Below are 15570 nucleotides of genomic sequence, written 5' to 3' on the forward strand. Positions count from 1 at the left end.
GTGTTCACATAGTAGTTATAAATGTTTGAAGTCAGAAATGCTGCATTTGTTTTAACTGAATTAAAACATTCAGAAACATTTTAAAAAAATATTGAAACACATGTTCTTTGCACCAACAAAATTTATAAAATAAAACCTAAATTTATTTTAAGTTTCAAGTGAATACTTAATCACACAGCCATAGTAAAATGTCACTTCCCTGCACCCATCCCCCCATTAGCATTATGTCATTTATGGCGAAAGAGCTTTCATTCATTAGGCAAATACATTTAAATTGAAAGAGACATCAGCTTCTTTTCTTTTTCAGCTGCATTGCACAGCTGGGATCTTAGTTCCCCAACCAGGGATGGAACCCAGCAGTGAAAGCGCTGGGTCCTAACCCCTGGATGGTCAGGGAATTCCCTCAACCAGTTTCTGTATGCCTTTTATTTCAGTTCAGCTATGCTACTTAGTATACCTCTTCTTGGCATTATGCTAGGCCCTGAGCTAGAATACAAAAGAAATACAGAGATTTTTAAAGCTGGGAAGGGAAATAGGTGCATGAAGCAGTAGAGTGCAAAGAGGAGTGGTGCATTCCTCAGGAACTCAGATGCAGATAGGAAGGTGAGTGGGGGCTTCGTGGTAGAGGAGCGCGATGTGGGCCTTAACCTTGGGTCTCACGTGAGTTAGGGTAGGCATCGCTGACCTAGGGGTGTGCGTGGAGTTAAGGGGACATGTGATTAAAGGCATGAGGGTAATGACCATGAAAATGTTTGGTGTTGAATATTGATTCTGAAAGGGTGAGTAAAACGGATAATCACCATGTTTCTTAAATTTGAGGGGATTTTCGAACTGTCTGATATTCTAATTGGACCTTTTACCCCAGAAAATAATGCAGATACATAACACAAATTTTATATATAATTGGATTTAGGGTCCTTCTCAAGCCCATCCATGGACTCTTCCCTCGGGTTATAAGTCCCTGAGGACAGACTGTAGAAGGGCGAAGGGACAATGAAAACCCAGTTCTGCCACTTCACTAGCTTCATAGGCTTGGCCTCTTCAGTTCTCTCATCCAAAAGGAGGATGATATGATGATGGCACATGATGCACTTAGCACCATTCCCGACCTAGCAGTGACACTGTCACTGTACTGCTGCTGATGCTGTTGCTGCTGTCCTTACAACAACCAGCCTGGAGCAGAGTTCTCCTGGGGAGCGACGGAAGTGAAAACTGGGTGGAGTTAAGACAGTGGAGGCCTTTGAAACAAAATAAATATTGACTTAAACTAGGAAACTGGAACTCCTGCAAAGCAGAGTCTAGGCTCATTCATTTTGTTGATGCTGTGCTTTTTTGCTCTGTTGCATTAATACTTGATTTTTTGGGTTATTTAAAGTAGTTTAAAATTGACTTAATACTTTAAAATGGAGTTTCCACAGTCATTTACTTATTTTTTGATGTATAGTTGCTTATATTTTCTTCTTAATGAAGTTTTATGTTTTTATATTTTGGATTATAAAAGAAATTTCGTATCTTTTTCTTTGAGTTATCACTGAGATTCTGGATGTTTGAGAACTAGTCTCTTGCTTTGCTTTCCTAATTTCCCATTTTTCTTGTCAGTTACTTCCTTTGCTTACCTAGTCATACAGACGTTTAAACGTTATAGAAACATGTAATATGGGAAACTCTTCCCTATACATGTGACATGTCCCCTATTCCCAATCGTATATCTCCCCCCTCAGAAAACCATTAATAGTTTGGTGTATATTTCTTGATTTGGGGATGGCTTGGGAAGAGGGGAGTCTATTCTATTTGTACAGTCTTGTTACATTTTTATTTTCACAAAAAAAGTCATTTTTGTTGTAAAAGATGTATGATCTTTTTACAACTTGATTTTGTGAACTATTTAATATATATCAGATATATTTCAAAATTATATAGGTTTATATGCATACTTTCTATACATTTTTTAAACAGTCTAGAAGCATATAAAAAAACCTTTGTTCTTCAACCCCATCTCTCTCACTCACCAGAAGTGATCATATTTTGTTTGTTTTGATTCATATGCCACTACCTTGAAACTTACCTTTTTAACTTAATAATATAAATAGCTTTCTGACTCAGTACTTACAGCCCTACATCCTTAAATTTGTAGACAGTATTCTTTTGTATGGATGTATATTCTATTTTACCAGTTTCCTGTTGCTGGATTAGTATTGTTTATGGATAAATTTTGTTTTAATGTAATGATATTAACTGTATGTTAGCTAGTTTTTAAAATTTAATGCACTGTAAGCTTTCACATGTCAGTAAATATTAGTATTACTAAGTTATATACTAACAGTTTTTTTCCCCATACATCATTCATTTTACAGAAGATTTGTCTACCAGTATCTCTGTATCTAATTGTCAGATCCAAGAGAATGTGGTAAGTAAATATTACAGCTAAAATATGCAGATTGGGTAATTAAGGAAAATAAAATGTGAAACTCTTACTAGAAAATAAGTTTATAACCCAGAGCACTGTGCAGTTTGCCTGAAGACACCAGACTGAACTGTGTGGGTGATAACTTCCTGGAGGAGTTCTGCTTTATGAAGGAAACTGAGGCAGTTTCCTTTTAAATTATGAAAATAAAGTTAACTTTTTCATAGAATATTACAGAGTGGTAGACTAGTTCAAAGAGAAGAGAGAGGCTACTTTCTGGCTCAGAGCAGAGAAAACTTCCTAAAGGAAGTAAAACTTGAAATATACTTAAAAAGAGTTTTGACACGACTGCTGAGAGGCTGGCGGTGAGAGAACATTTCATGAAAGTACAGAGAAGCAGAAAATGCAGGATTTTAAGGCAGAGTGAGGACTTAGTTTAGCTGGTACCTGTAGGGGTCAGCACACTTTGTGTAAGGGGATGGAAGTAAATATTTTAGGCTTTGAAGACCATGTACAGTTACGAACTCAACTCTGCTGCTGTTGTGAGAAGGCCACAGGCAGTACATAAAGGAATGAGTTAGACTGTTTTCCAGTATAAGTTTTTTTGTGAACACTTATATTTGAATTTCATGTAATTTCATGTTTCAGAAGATGACATCATTTTGATTTTTTTCAACCATTTAGAAAGGTAAACTGTTCTTAGTTCAGGAGCCATACAGAAAGAGGCAGCAGGCTGGATTTGGCCCACAAGCCTAGTTTGCCAGCTCCTGGATTAGTTAGAAAAAAGGCTAGAAAAAGAAGTCCAAAAGTTGTATATAAATTTATTTGATTCACATCTCTCTTACTGTTCAGCTTGGGGCATCCAGCTGTTACTGTTTAGTAACACATGTATGTTAGGTTTTCTAAGACTGTAGTAGAAACTGGATATCCAGTAGTGTTATGGGAGCTAGAGGGTTTTAAGGAGACTGGACGTGTGTGTCTCTTGTCCAGGTGGTATGTGTGGATGTGTAGTCGATTCAGTCATGTCCGACCCCATGAACAGTAGCCTTCCAGGCTTCTCTGTCCATGGGACTCTCCAGGCAAGAATATTGGAGCGGGTTGGTAGGTAGTATAGGAACCAGATTACTGGAGAGAGAAAGAAGTTTTCTCATTTCATTTTTACAGATGAAAAGACCAAGTCCCAGGGAGTTCAGCTTATTTAAGATTACCTAATTTAAATGGAAATTAGGGTTTGTAGAAGTACTGATTTTTATATGCCAGGCACTAGACTTGACACTTTGTATATCTTCATTTAATTCACTTAAAAATCCAGTAAGATAGATGTTATTATATCTGCTTTACTAATGAGGGAATGAGACCTTGAATAAACTTGGTTTACTCAATCCAGTGATTACCATGAGAAGGCACTGTCTGGGAATGTAACATTGAACAAAATAGGTGTAGTCCCTGGCTTCATGGAGACTGTAGCACGTACCCAGATGAGACCTTGACCGAGGATCTGTGGAAAGGATTGGAGAATGCTTTGTAAAAATATTCTGACAGCAACAACCATTAATGGAACAAAAAAAGGAAAGGGAAGGAAGAAGATGAGGAGTGGATATGAGTTACACATATTCTTTTCATCTGTCTTTCAAAATAAGTCTGATCTCAATAATACAAAACTTTGAGTTTTTCTTTCAAGTCAAAGATAGCAAATCTCTTTAATAGTAAAGTTGGTAAAACTTTCTTCTTAATTTTTTATGTTAATTTACTTTTTATAGATCACTACTTAATAAATATATTTTTTAAATCAAATCATTTTTCCCCCAGTGGTCTTCTTACAGAATACATTATAGTTGTACATTAAGAGTTACAGTAAAGTTGGTCTTTTTTAGGACAGAGAATGCCTGTATTTCATAAAGTATTTTATGAAAAAGAAATCCCTCAACCATAAAAACTGAAATGTATTTAAGTATTTGAATGAAAAGAATCAGAGATATTAACGTGGTTTCATGGAACTAATAACACTTATTCTTTCCCAAATAGGACATCAGTACCGTTTACCAAATCTTTGCAGATGAGGTGCTTGGTTCAGGCCAGTTTGGTATTGTCTATGGAGGTAAGCAGTTGCAGCCTTTTGCATGTTGTAGATAATGTAGAAAATTAGGAAGTTTAAAAACCATCTGCCAGTTGTTAGCATCTTGTCACAGTTTTGCAAGTGGTTTCTTCCTCAGAGATTAATCTGCATAGTTTTAGATAAGCCCTTTTCACTATAACTTAGTATTAATTTCTTAATTTAAATTGAAAACTTTTTAAAAAGAAACAGAGAATCAGAAAATTCACAGTAGTTTTCATCTTTTCTTGTAGCTTACACAAAAAGATGTTTGTGTGGTTTGAAGTTTATGTTGGACTCTGAGAGTTCATTTATTGAAGTATGTGCCCCGCTGGTTTTCCCACACAGTTGCCCATTTGTCTGTGGTTGGCACAAATGGTGTATCAGGTCTGAACACCTGAAATCTTATCTCGCTCTCTGACTTACATTGCCGAAGCCTTTTAACCTCGCTGTGCCTCAGTATCTTCATCAGTTTAATGGGGCTTAAACAACCTGGCCTGTATATTCATTAATATATGTAAAGCTACTTTACAAGCTATGATGCAAGGTAGAAAAGTAATGTGAATCCTTTGCATTCCTTACCACTACTAGTTGGCTTTTCTACTTGAAGATTTGCCCTAATACATAGTTAAATCACTCTGCTGATCCAAGGAACTTAGAATAAAATGAATTCCATGGTACAGTGTTTCTATCTTGACAGAATTTCTGAAGACTAAGTCACATAATTAACTTTCATTTATTTAATAAGGTGGATTATTTTTCAGCAGACAAGTTCATTCAAATTTCCTGCTATTTCAAATAATAAAACAGCCTTTATTAGAGGCAGTTACTATAAGGGAAAATTATTGTAATTATAGGTGAGTAATGGAGAAAGACAAAATAAGCCTGCCCCCTAAAAAATAGAAAAGGAAAAATACAAAAATACAAAAAAAAAACAAGTAAATACATATTAGTTTGTCAACAGCTTCTTAATGAAACTTCTGTATTGTATGTGACATTAATTTGCATCTTCTTTCTTACCTGTACTTTTTTGAAAAATAGGAAAACACAGAAAGACTGGAAGGGATGTGGCTATTAAAGTAATTGATAAGATGAGATTCCCCACAAAACAGGAAAGTCAGCTCCGTAATGAAGTGGCTATTTTACAGGTAAAAAGTTGCTTTGTATTGGTTTTAATTTTTGATTTATGAGTTTTTAAATCCAAGTCTGTCTAGTGAACTGGTAAGATTTGGTTTTTCTTTTCTTTGTTTGCATTTTATAACATTTTGGCTCAGTGAGAGGCCGGTGAGCTTCTTAATTAACTCCCCCTTTATTTAAAAAAGGCAAAATTAGGTTACAGTAATCTAGGAGTCAAAAGGATTGACATTATGGTAGTAGGTTGTTTGGAACACATTTTCATAAGTAAATGTGTTTACATTTTCATAAGTAAAGTCTTAAAAAAAGCTCAAATTTCATTCTTAACTCATCACTCCATGAACTAAAAACACTTTGATACTTCTGCCACTGCATTTCATTATAACTGTTTAGTCCATGGAGGTATACTTTTAAAGATATATTGGCAGTGAGTTAAATTCCATAAAATAAATTACTGTGAGTTTTTATTCTCATGTAACATGTTTATCTCTTTTGGAAGTCATGTAGAAAATTAAAAGTTAGCTTTATTTTTCTGAATACATTTAATTTATAATATGTAAATGTTTATTGATTCATTGTGTAGCTTTTGCATGGTATTTAAGAAAATGTAATAGTTAATGCTGTCAGAGCCCTATTTGCTTGTGGGTGAAGTTCAAGAAGACACAGCCTGTTGAACTTGGTGCTTCTTTGGAGAAGGTAAGAAAGTTGTAAACATGTAATTGATTTTACATTTATTACATTACTGATCACTATTAGTAACATCTGCCTCACTTTTTCCCAGATGATCAAAAGATGGTGGTCTACAAGCTACATGTGGTCACTTCAAGGCTGCCTCCTCCTATGAAGCTACCTTTAAAATAGTCTGAATATAGCATTCAGACTCTGCATTAGGATTTGAAAATATTGTTAGAGATCTTTTTTCATATCTAATTTTGGACTCTTTCTCAATATCCAGTTTATATGCAAAAAAATAAATATTAAGGATTTATTCATAAGACTTGATTTCTCCTTGTCACCTTTTTAAATTTTATTGTAGTTAATTTACAGTGTTGTGTTAATTTCTTCTATACAGCAAAGTGACTCGTTTATACATGTATATATATTCTTCTCCATTATGGTTTATCACAGGATATTGAATATAGTTCCCTATGCTGTACAGTAGGACCTTGATGTTTATCCATCTTATGTGTACTAGTTTGCATCTGCCATCCCAAACTCCTAATCTGTCCTTCCCCCGCCCCTTTCCCCCAGTCTGTTCTTTATTTCTGTGAGTCTGTGTCTGTTTCATAGAAATGTTCATTTGTGTCAAACTTCAGATTCCAGATATAAGTTCTCCTTGTAACTTTGATCACAAATACAGCTCTGAACTAAATACTGAAGCTTATTTTTTCCCATGTTACCAATTGGAGATGTTAATAACTAAATTTAGGAATTTTCAGGTAATATACAATGTAAACACTTTATTATTATATCACTCTGGTTCTTTTCATTGATATTGCCTGACTGGGAACAGAATTAAATAATTGTAGTATGGGGGATTTTGTTACTTTCATTTCAAAAGGATGAAGTAATGTAAAATCTTTTGTTATTGCCTGAAGAGGGTAGTAGAGTAGTGGGAGAAAAGATGAAGTGCTCTCCTGGCTCCCTATATAAATGGGAAATTCAGTGTTTTTCCCTTCTCTACTTGGAAATCACCCAGAAGCTACAAGAAAAATGGTAAACAGAAAAGCATACTCTAATATAGATAGAAGAGAATTCAGATGTACAAAATAGGTAGACATTTTTCCAAAAACAGTGGAGATGGACTGGGCAAATGTAGGAAGAGGCACCACAACAAAAACTGGTTTTGCTGGCTGTTTCTGAGGTCTACAGTCATGATAGCCTCTCTGGGTTTCTCTCAGATAGAAGGAAGTGACGGGGCATCATGATCTAGTAAGATTTAATTCAATAGAAAACATGAAGTGAATTAGGAATGGCACTCTCGATAGAAGAGTGCAAATCACGCTAAACCAAATGACGTCAATAACTTTAAAGGAAAACTAGTGACCATACAGGGAAGAACAGACAGATACATAGTTGTCCATGACAGATGAAGTAGACAAAGCTAATAAGAACAGAAGAGGCCTAAACATTATAAGGTAGATCTAACCAGTTTATATTGAACTCTGTACCCACAAATAAATAAATACTTTATTAGCTAAAAAAAAAAAAAAAAAAACAGTTTTTTATCTTAATGTATTAAAACTGCAAGGAGATTATAAAATTGGGGGAAAAAAATCTCCCACCACCTGAAAAAAACTTTTTAAAGTCTTAATTCTTGAATCAGAGAGCAAAATCATGCCCCAAGTATTTAGAAAATAATTGTGAAAATACTGTTTATCAGAGTTTTTAAACTACTACTCATAGAAATGTCAAATACTTAATGAGGAAGTAATGAAAATAAATGAGTGCAACTCAAGTTAAAGGATGAACAGTCAACCTGAGGAAAACAATTAACAAAGATAAAACTCGAAGTTAATAAATTTAGTACAATCCAAAAGCTGGTTAGCTATGTGGGTGGAATAACAACAAAATAAGTGTCCAACTGAATCAAAATATAAGAAAATACAAAAACATTTTGGGAGGATGATCACAAATACTGAAGAAAATTAAGGAAATCTTAAGATACTATCTTGGTGGCTCAGCTAGTAAAGAATCCGCCTGCAATGCAGGAGACACGGGTTCAATCCCTGGGTTGGGAAGATCCCCTGAAGAAAGGAAAAGCTACCCACTCCAGTATTCCGGCCTGGAGAATTCCATGGACTGTATAGTCCATGGGGTCACAAAGATTGGGACATGACTGAGAGACTTTCACTCAATAAGATACTATTTTGTGCAGCTCTATTAGATAAACTTGAAAGCCTGGAAAAATGATTAATTCTCTATGAAACTATAATTTATCAAAACAGACTCCAGAGGAAATAGGACATTAAACAAATAGAAGTTGTTAATAAAAATTATGGTACAGCATACTTCTCTTTTTGTGTGTCCATGCATATGTTCTCAAGGATGGTAGGGGTTGGGGGCGAGAAACTTGAGAGGTAATCTGACTACACTGTATAGGGGACAGCCAGCCACACTCTAAAGTTGATCAGAGTTAGGACGTTTTGAATCTTCTGCTTACTGCCATTATCACGCCCCACCACTGGGGTATTTCACTTTTTATCTACTATAAGATTGTATCACTTTTTATTTTGCCACCTGGAACACCATCAAATTGTTTTAAGCTGATTATAAACAATATTTATTTTGTGCTTGCTGTGCATTTTCTAAACACTTTTAAAACACCAACCATGATTCAGAAGTTAAGCTAAAAATGACTAAGACACGGTCTTTGTTGTCAATACTGTAGTATAGAGTAAGATAAGTGTACATGTGATATGGTACCGGGGGATAAGCACTGCTGCATGGACAGTGCGGGGCAGCTGCTACAGTCCACAAGGAGGTGGTGTGAGCGAAAATAAGGCATTACGGTGGGAACTGAGAATGATGGTGCGTTCAAAACACATTCTAGACATGAAGCCCAACTTCACACAGGCTGGAAAAAAGTTTGCCCTCTTGGCATAATTAGATATCCATAGTGTGAGAAGAAAAGCATAAGAAAAAAATTACTTCTGTTAATAAGGATTAAAACATTTAATCACTTGTGCCAGTATTTAAGAACATATTTAAGTTTGAATAAGAAAAATGAAGCCAGGTTATTGAAGATATTAAAATTCATCCAGGAATTTAGATTTATGTCCTGAAATAAAGAACCATTAAATGTTTTTGAGTATGGCTGGCTTCTCAAATTCACTTTTGAGGAAGTTTTTTTTGTTTGTTTGTTTGTTTTTAATACCAGTAAGATAGTTTGCTTTTTTTTTTTCCCCCAACAGTAACACATTCAGCTTTGTATTTTTCCAACCTGTGAGCCTGAAAGTGAAAGTCACTAAGTCATGTCCAACTCTTTGTGACCCCATGGACTATACAGTCCATGGAATTCTCCAGGCCAGAATACTGGAGTGGGTAGCCTTTCCCTTCTCCAGGGGATCTTCCCAACCCAGGTCTCCCGCATTGCAGGTGAATGCTTTATGAGCAGAGCCATAAGGGAAGCCCAAGAATACTGGAGTGGGTAGCCTATCCCTTCCCCAGCAGATCTTCCCGACCCCTAACTGGGGTCTCCTGCATTGCAGGCAGATTCTTTACCAACTGAGCTATCAGGGAAGCCCCAACCTGTGAGCCTAGTAGTGCTTAAGAAAAACGGGGTGATCGTGGTAGAGATGCTGAACCTGAAAGAGGGAAGACAAGATCAAGATGCAATACGAGATCAGGACTTAGATAAATAACTACCTTAAAGACAGAGCTACCTGTTGAGCTAAGACCTTTACAAACAGCCCTGAAGAACCAAAACTCTGTGTAATTGGCTAAAACTTTGATTGGCAGTTGGTGCCTATTTGTGGATAGGATAAGTTAGAGTACCATCAGAAGATTAAAAAGATGAGAAGAAAGGAAAAGAAGCAGTAATGGACAAGGGCAGTTTTATAATCAAACTGGGAAGACATTCTTCCCCTTCCTGTGCATCTTCTCTTCAGTACAGAACTTTGAAAATCAAACTCTGTGATCCTTTTTGTTTGCTTTTATTTTTCTGAGCTATCTTTTGTGCCATTATTCCATACAATTAATTGCAGCACATTGTTAGATACTTGCATTTGCATAGTAAAACTTTACTCAAGTTGGTCACATAATGTCCTGCAACTCTTCAGAATTTGCACCATCCTGGGATTGTAAACCTGGAATGTATGTTCGAAACCCCGGAACGAGTTTTTGTAGTGATGGAAAAGCTACATGGAGATATGCTGGAAATGATTTTATCTAGCGAGAAAAGTCGACTTCCAGAACGAATAACTAAATTCATGGTCACACAGGTATTTTTTAAAACTTTTTTTTTTTTTTGAAACTAGAGAAAAATTAAGGACTATGAGAAATAGTAGTGCTTTTCATATATCGGGATATTGTGGGTATTGTTACTTTGAAGAAGACAGTAACACTTCAGTTAAATCTTGATGAACTGTAATGGACTTTTCAAATTATTATACCATTTGGGGGGGTCCAATTAGGATTTAGCTGTGACTTTTCCAGGAACAGAAAACAATTCTGTTTTCTTCAATAACAGATACTTGTTGCTTTGAGGAATCTACATTTTAAGAATATTGTGCACTGTGATTTAAAGCCAGAAAATGTGCTGCTTGCATCAGCAGAGCCATTTCCTCAGGTGAGATATTCTCCAGAACCTTTTTAAAGTATGGTTTTTAAGTATCTGTGACAGAATTATGAAGCACACGTGTAATGAAAGGCAGATTAAATTCATAACTACAGAAATAAAGGTTTTAGCATGTAACTACCGGGGAGGATTTATACCTGAATAATTTGAATTCACATTTTACTAATTATTGATATATTGTTTGTTTTCATGAAGACTTTCTACACCTAATGACTTTTTAGACCAGTTCTCATAATTTTTTGTAATTTGTGCACAATTCACCACTCCCCTGTGGTTTGGGAATGAAGTAGGAAGGGGCAGCCTTGGTTGGTGCTTGGTCCTCAGGACAAATTCCCTATGAAATAAGCTGAGGGATAACCCTGAAATGGGAAGACGAGATTTTGTGTGAGGCATGCAGCCAACTCTTCCTCTTTAGAGTACTGTATTTCAAATATTCTCAGCAAGACCCATGGAAGAATTACATTTCCCATCACCACCAGAGCTCACATACGTATGATGATAATGTGTCTCCTGCATGTGATACACTCATTTTGTTTTTTACTTGGTTAAATTTTATTTCATTAAAACGTGTTCATCTTGATTCAGATTTATGTCATAACCTAAAAATGGTTCTTAACCCAAAGTCTGAATCATTTATCCTAAAGACTATACATTAGTGGTGCCTATGAATGTTTCTCATGACTGTCTTCAACTAGAATAATTTATCTCCAAGTTATTGTTTATGTGCACTTATTTAAAAAACAATTAGACAAGAGGCTAGAGTAAGGGCAACAGATGACTTATTCAGTTGGTAAATACAACTCAGATTGTCTTTCAAAGAAAAAGATATATTTTCAAAAATTATTCAGCTCTTTTTTACATTTAAGGAAGTAATCATATTCCTCTTAGAATGCGTATGAAAATAAAAGTAATCCCCTGCTTTATGAGGTCAAAAAGGTGCCATGAGCATTGATGCTATATTTTAAATAAAGTGCTTCCATATATTATTTAATTTGATCTTCAAAAGGGTATGAGCAAAGGATGCACACCCTTCCAGCTAAGGTTAAAACTCGCACCTTCTGACCTCCATTAGGATCAAAGGAAAAATAATGTCATTTATTTGATACTTTTTTTTTTTTTTTAATCAAATGCTAGCCTAGCCATGGCCACTCTTTTTTCAGTTGCCAAACTGCCAAGTCATCTTGAAATATGGCATTTAATGAGGCGGAAAAGAGAGTTCACATTTCTTCATGGTTGATAATCCTCTTCTTCAAATATTCAGAGAAAGTCGCCAAATTCAGTAATGATACAAAGCAAACATCATAAAAACATGTATGAAGGTCCATCTTTGCTTTCCAGTCATCATGTGTATCACTGGTTTGTGGAGGCCAAATCCCTCATCTCTCCATTCATCCTAACGTTTTTAGTGAAGACATGTTGTCAATCTGGGCATTTCCCTCAGGGTACTTGGCATTTGCTGCTCAGCATGGATGTATCCTTAATCACCAGAATTTGAACCTCTGCTAGAGGATAGACAGCAAGCTCATTACATTTCCAGAACTTTCTTCCCAAAACAGCATGGTAGTGACTATGGCTACCCTCAGACATAACTCTTTTCAAATCTAAACATCTAACTAGCAATATTTTGTTCCATAGTCACAGAAAAGCTACTCTTAATTCTTTCATGCAATCTCTAATATTACTCTTTTACTGGCCACATTAATAGTTATCTTTTAACACACCTGAACTGGTGTGTATATACTTGCCAATATATAGTGACCTTGGGAAGAGAGATTCTAGGATTAAGTAAAATAAAGGGTAAGTTTTTAAATATCATAACTTATTTTTCATTCAACAAACACTTGAGTACCTTTATACAGGCACTGTGAGGCCTCTGAGGATTTAAAAATGAAACAATTCCTGTTTACAGATGATAGAAAGGGATCTCCTTAAAAGCCAAATGATAGAAGATCAGCACCCTCCATTGCATCAAAATGATGAGCACTCATAACACCAGTGTGGTATTTGGCATTCTGGAAGCTAGACTTCAAAAGTGATTGTTTGAAATGAGCACTTAGCAAAGTTCTTCATACTGTTAGTAAGGATCACAGGGTTATAAATCTTCCTTTTGGGAAAATGGTATTTTACAATTTCCATATGTATAATCTTTTAACATTCATAATCAATACAGTTGGCAAATGTGTTTAAATGATTCCATATCATACTTAGGGACAGGCATGTATAAATAAATTGATACATTTTTTTATCTGTATATCAATAATATAAACACAATCCTTAATTTCCAGGTGAAGCTGTGTGACTTTGGGTTTGCACGCATCATTGGTGAAAAGTCGTTCAGGAGATCTGTGGTAGGGACGCCAGCATATTTAGCCCCTGAAGTTCTCAGGAGCAAAGGTTACAACCGTTCCCTAGATATGTGGTCAGTGGGAGTTATCGTCTATGTGAGCCTCAGTGGCACGTTTCCTTTTAATGAAGATGAAGATATAAATGACCAAATCCAGAATGCTGCATTTATGTACCCACCAAATCCATGGAGAGAAATTTCTGGTGAAGGTAAAAAAGAAAATTTAAATTTTAGGTCTGTGCCTGTTTAAAAACTTTCATGATTCCAAATCACCCCGTTTCTTTTGACATCTCTTTTTAATATTTCCCATTCACCTTCCAAATTCAGCTATTTACCATTGTTTGAAGAATACTTCCTTTTATATATGGATATATGGTTTCTTTATCTTCCTAATCGTTTCCAGGCAGGGCACTAATCCAGGTCCCAACTGCCTCATTTTTAAACTACTGAAACAGATTTTTAATTGTGCTCGCCAGTCACCACTGCCAAGTCCATCTTCTAGAAATGCTACTTTCATCTTAACTGTGCTCCCAGACACCTCAGCCTCCCTGTAACCAGGCTGCATGTGTAGGCCTCTGTGATGCGGCCCAAGTTCTCACCTTCTGGTCTCATCTGCTACTATTGCCCTACACAAGCTACTTTCAGCCGTTTGCTGCATTTTGCTTTAGACCTTTCCCCTGCCTACTCTCCTCCTTGCTGTCAAATCCTTCCAGCCCTTCAGAGATCCCTGATCTTGTGGCTCATCTGTGAAGTCTTCCCTGAACTCCTCCAAACTGTATGATCTACTTAGGCTACTGGTTGGGCGTATTTTTCCTGAAATATCTTTTCACAGTCACTTTTCTTATCTTCAGAACTAAATTAGGTTCTTTATACACCACTTAAAACATTTTTAAAAATTCTGCCAAGTATGAGACCTAATCATAGGGATTAATAAAACTGGGAAAAGTTTGAGGGACAACATGTAAATAGTAGGCTTACTTGTTAATGAAATCTGATGGAAGAAGCATATATGAGGGTTTGGGGATGTTGCCAAAGTCACCTTAGAGCCCCTTGGACAGTGTGGTCTATAGACCTCTTACATCAGAATCACTTGGTGAGGTTATTAAAAAGACCCTCTGGCTCTGTCCTTGAGACTCAGACTCACCAGCTGTATTGCTACTCAGGAATGCATTTTAGTAAACACACTGACTGATCCTGATGCACATAGCAGACTGCCATTTAAGGAACAATGGATAAAAATTCAAAGTATTTAGAATATAGAGAAACTAGTACTTAAAATACTTTGGGGGGAATAAACAGGGTGAAAAAAATCTGGAAGATTTTGACTGGTATGACGGTATATAGAACTAGAAATAGATAGGATAAGTCGTTAGTTTGGCTCATCCCTGGATGCAGACCTGAGTAACAATTGCCTTGTTATATAAGGATATTGTCAGTGTGTAGTTACATGGTTTCTTTGGTTTTATAGTTAGCCCACTTCTCCAAATAATTGGATAAAATATGCATGCTAAGATCTCACCACATACACCAAAATACCATGAACTTATTTGTTAAAACCTGTTAAGTATGAACTTTTGGTAAGAAGTTATTACCTCACTATAACTACATCTGTAGGAACAAGGCAATGGCTTTGGCTATTTTCCAGACCAAGCCCAAGACTAGAGAATAGCATAGCATCATTTCAGAGGGAAAAAAACAACAAAAATGTAAGACTGTAAAGAGAGTCTGTTTTACTCATTTTTAAAAGTAATGGTTAATTCTTAGTACATAAAAGCATCATTCTGAGTCCTTTGTGTGCATTAAGTTTATCTTCTCAACAACCTCATTTTACAGATGAGGAAACTGAGGCACAGTGCAGTTTAGTAACTGACCCCCACGTCACACACAGTAACAACTTCGGCTTAAGCAGGCGGGCTCCAGTCTATACTTTTAACTTGTATTCTGTACTATCTCCTTAATAAACCAGGTACACTGAATTCAATAAATATTTATCAGTCACTAATATGTTAGCTTAAAGGCTATGTTCTTGAGAAGCAAAACTCCTCAACCCTATATTTCTATGGATTGAACTGCCTTCCAGGCAGAGTCACAGGTTTGGGGTACTGAGTGCTCAGATTCACATATCTAATTTTGTCTTTTCCCTTAGCAATTGATTTGATAAACAACCTACTTCAAGTGAAGATGAGAAAACGTTACAGCGTAGACAAATCTCTTAGTCATCCCTGGCTGCAGGTAAAAACAATTTGGCAATCTTCATTTGAGCAGTTCATGGTGATTTTTCTTACTTAATGAAACCA

The 15570-nt window shown here is 36.0% G+C and overlaps 1 protein-coding gene across 5 annotated transcripts in view; it reads left to right on the forward strand.

The window, feature by feature from the left end:
- PRKD3 (protein kinase D3) overlaps positions 1-15570 on the forward strand; it is an 87592-nt gene that overhangs the window by 68369 nt on the left and 3653 nt on the right. For all 5 annotated transcript variants that reach the window (XM_061155590.1, XM_061155592.1, XM_061155594.1 and 2 more), the window contains 7 exons: positions 2355-2407; positions 4430-4502; positions 5538-5644; positions 10412-10573; positions 10822-10920; positions 13215-13482; positions 15420-15505. In XM_061155590.1, the coding sequence (XP_061011573.1) occupies positions 2355-2407; positions 4430-4502; positions 5538-5644; positions 10412-10573; positions 10822-10920; positions 13215-13482; positions 15420-15505 (848 nt within the window). The remainder of the gene's footprint in view (positions 1-2354; positions 2408-4429; positions 4503-5537; positions 5645-10411; positions 10574-10821; positions 10921-13214; positions 13483-15419; positions 15506-15570) is intronic.

The sequence above is a fragment of the Dama dama genome, chromosome 11, assembly GCF_033118175.1.
Source record: "Dama dama isolate Ldn47 chromosome 11, ASM3311817v1, whole genome shotgun sequence".
In the NCBI taxonomy this organism is placed as follows: Eukaryota; Metazoa; Chordata; class Mammalia; order Artiodactyla; family Cervidae; genus Dama; species Dama dama.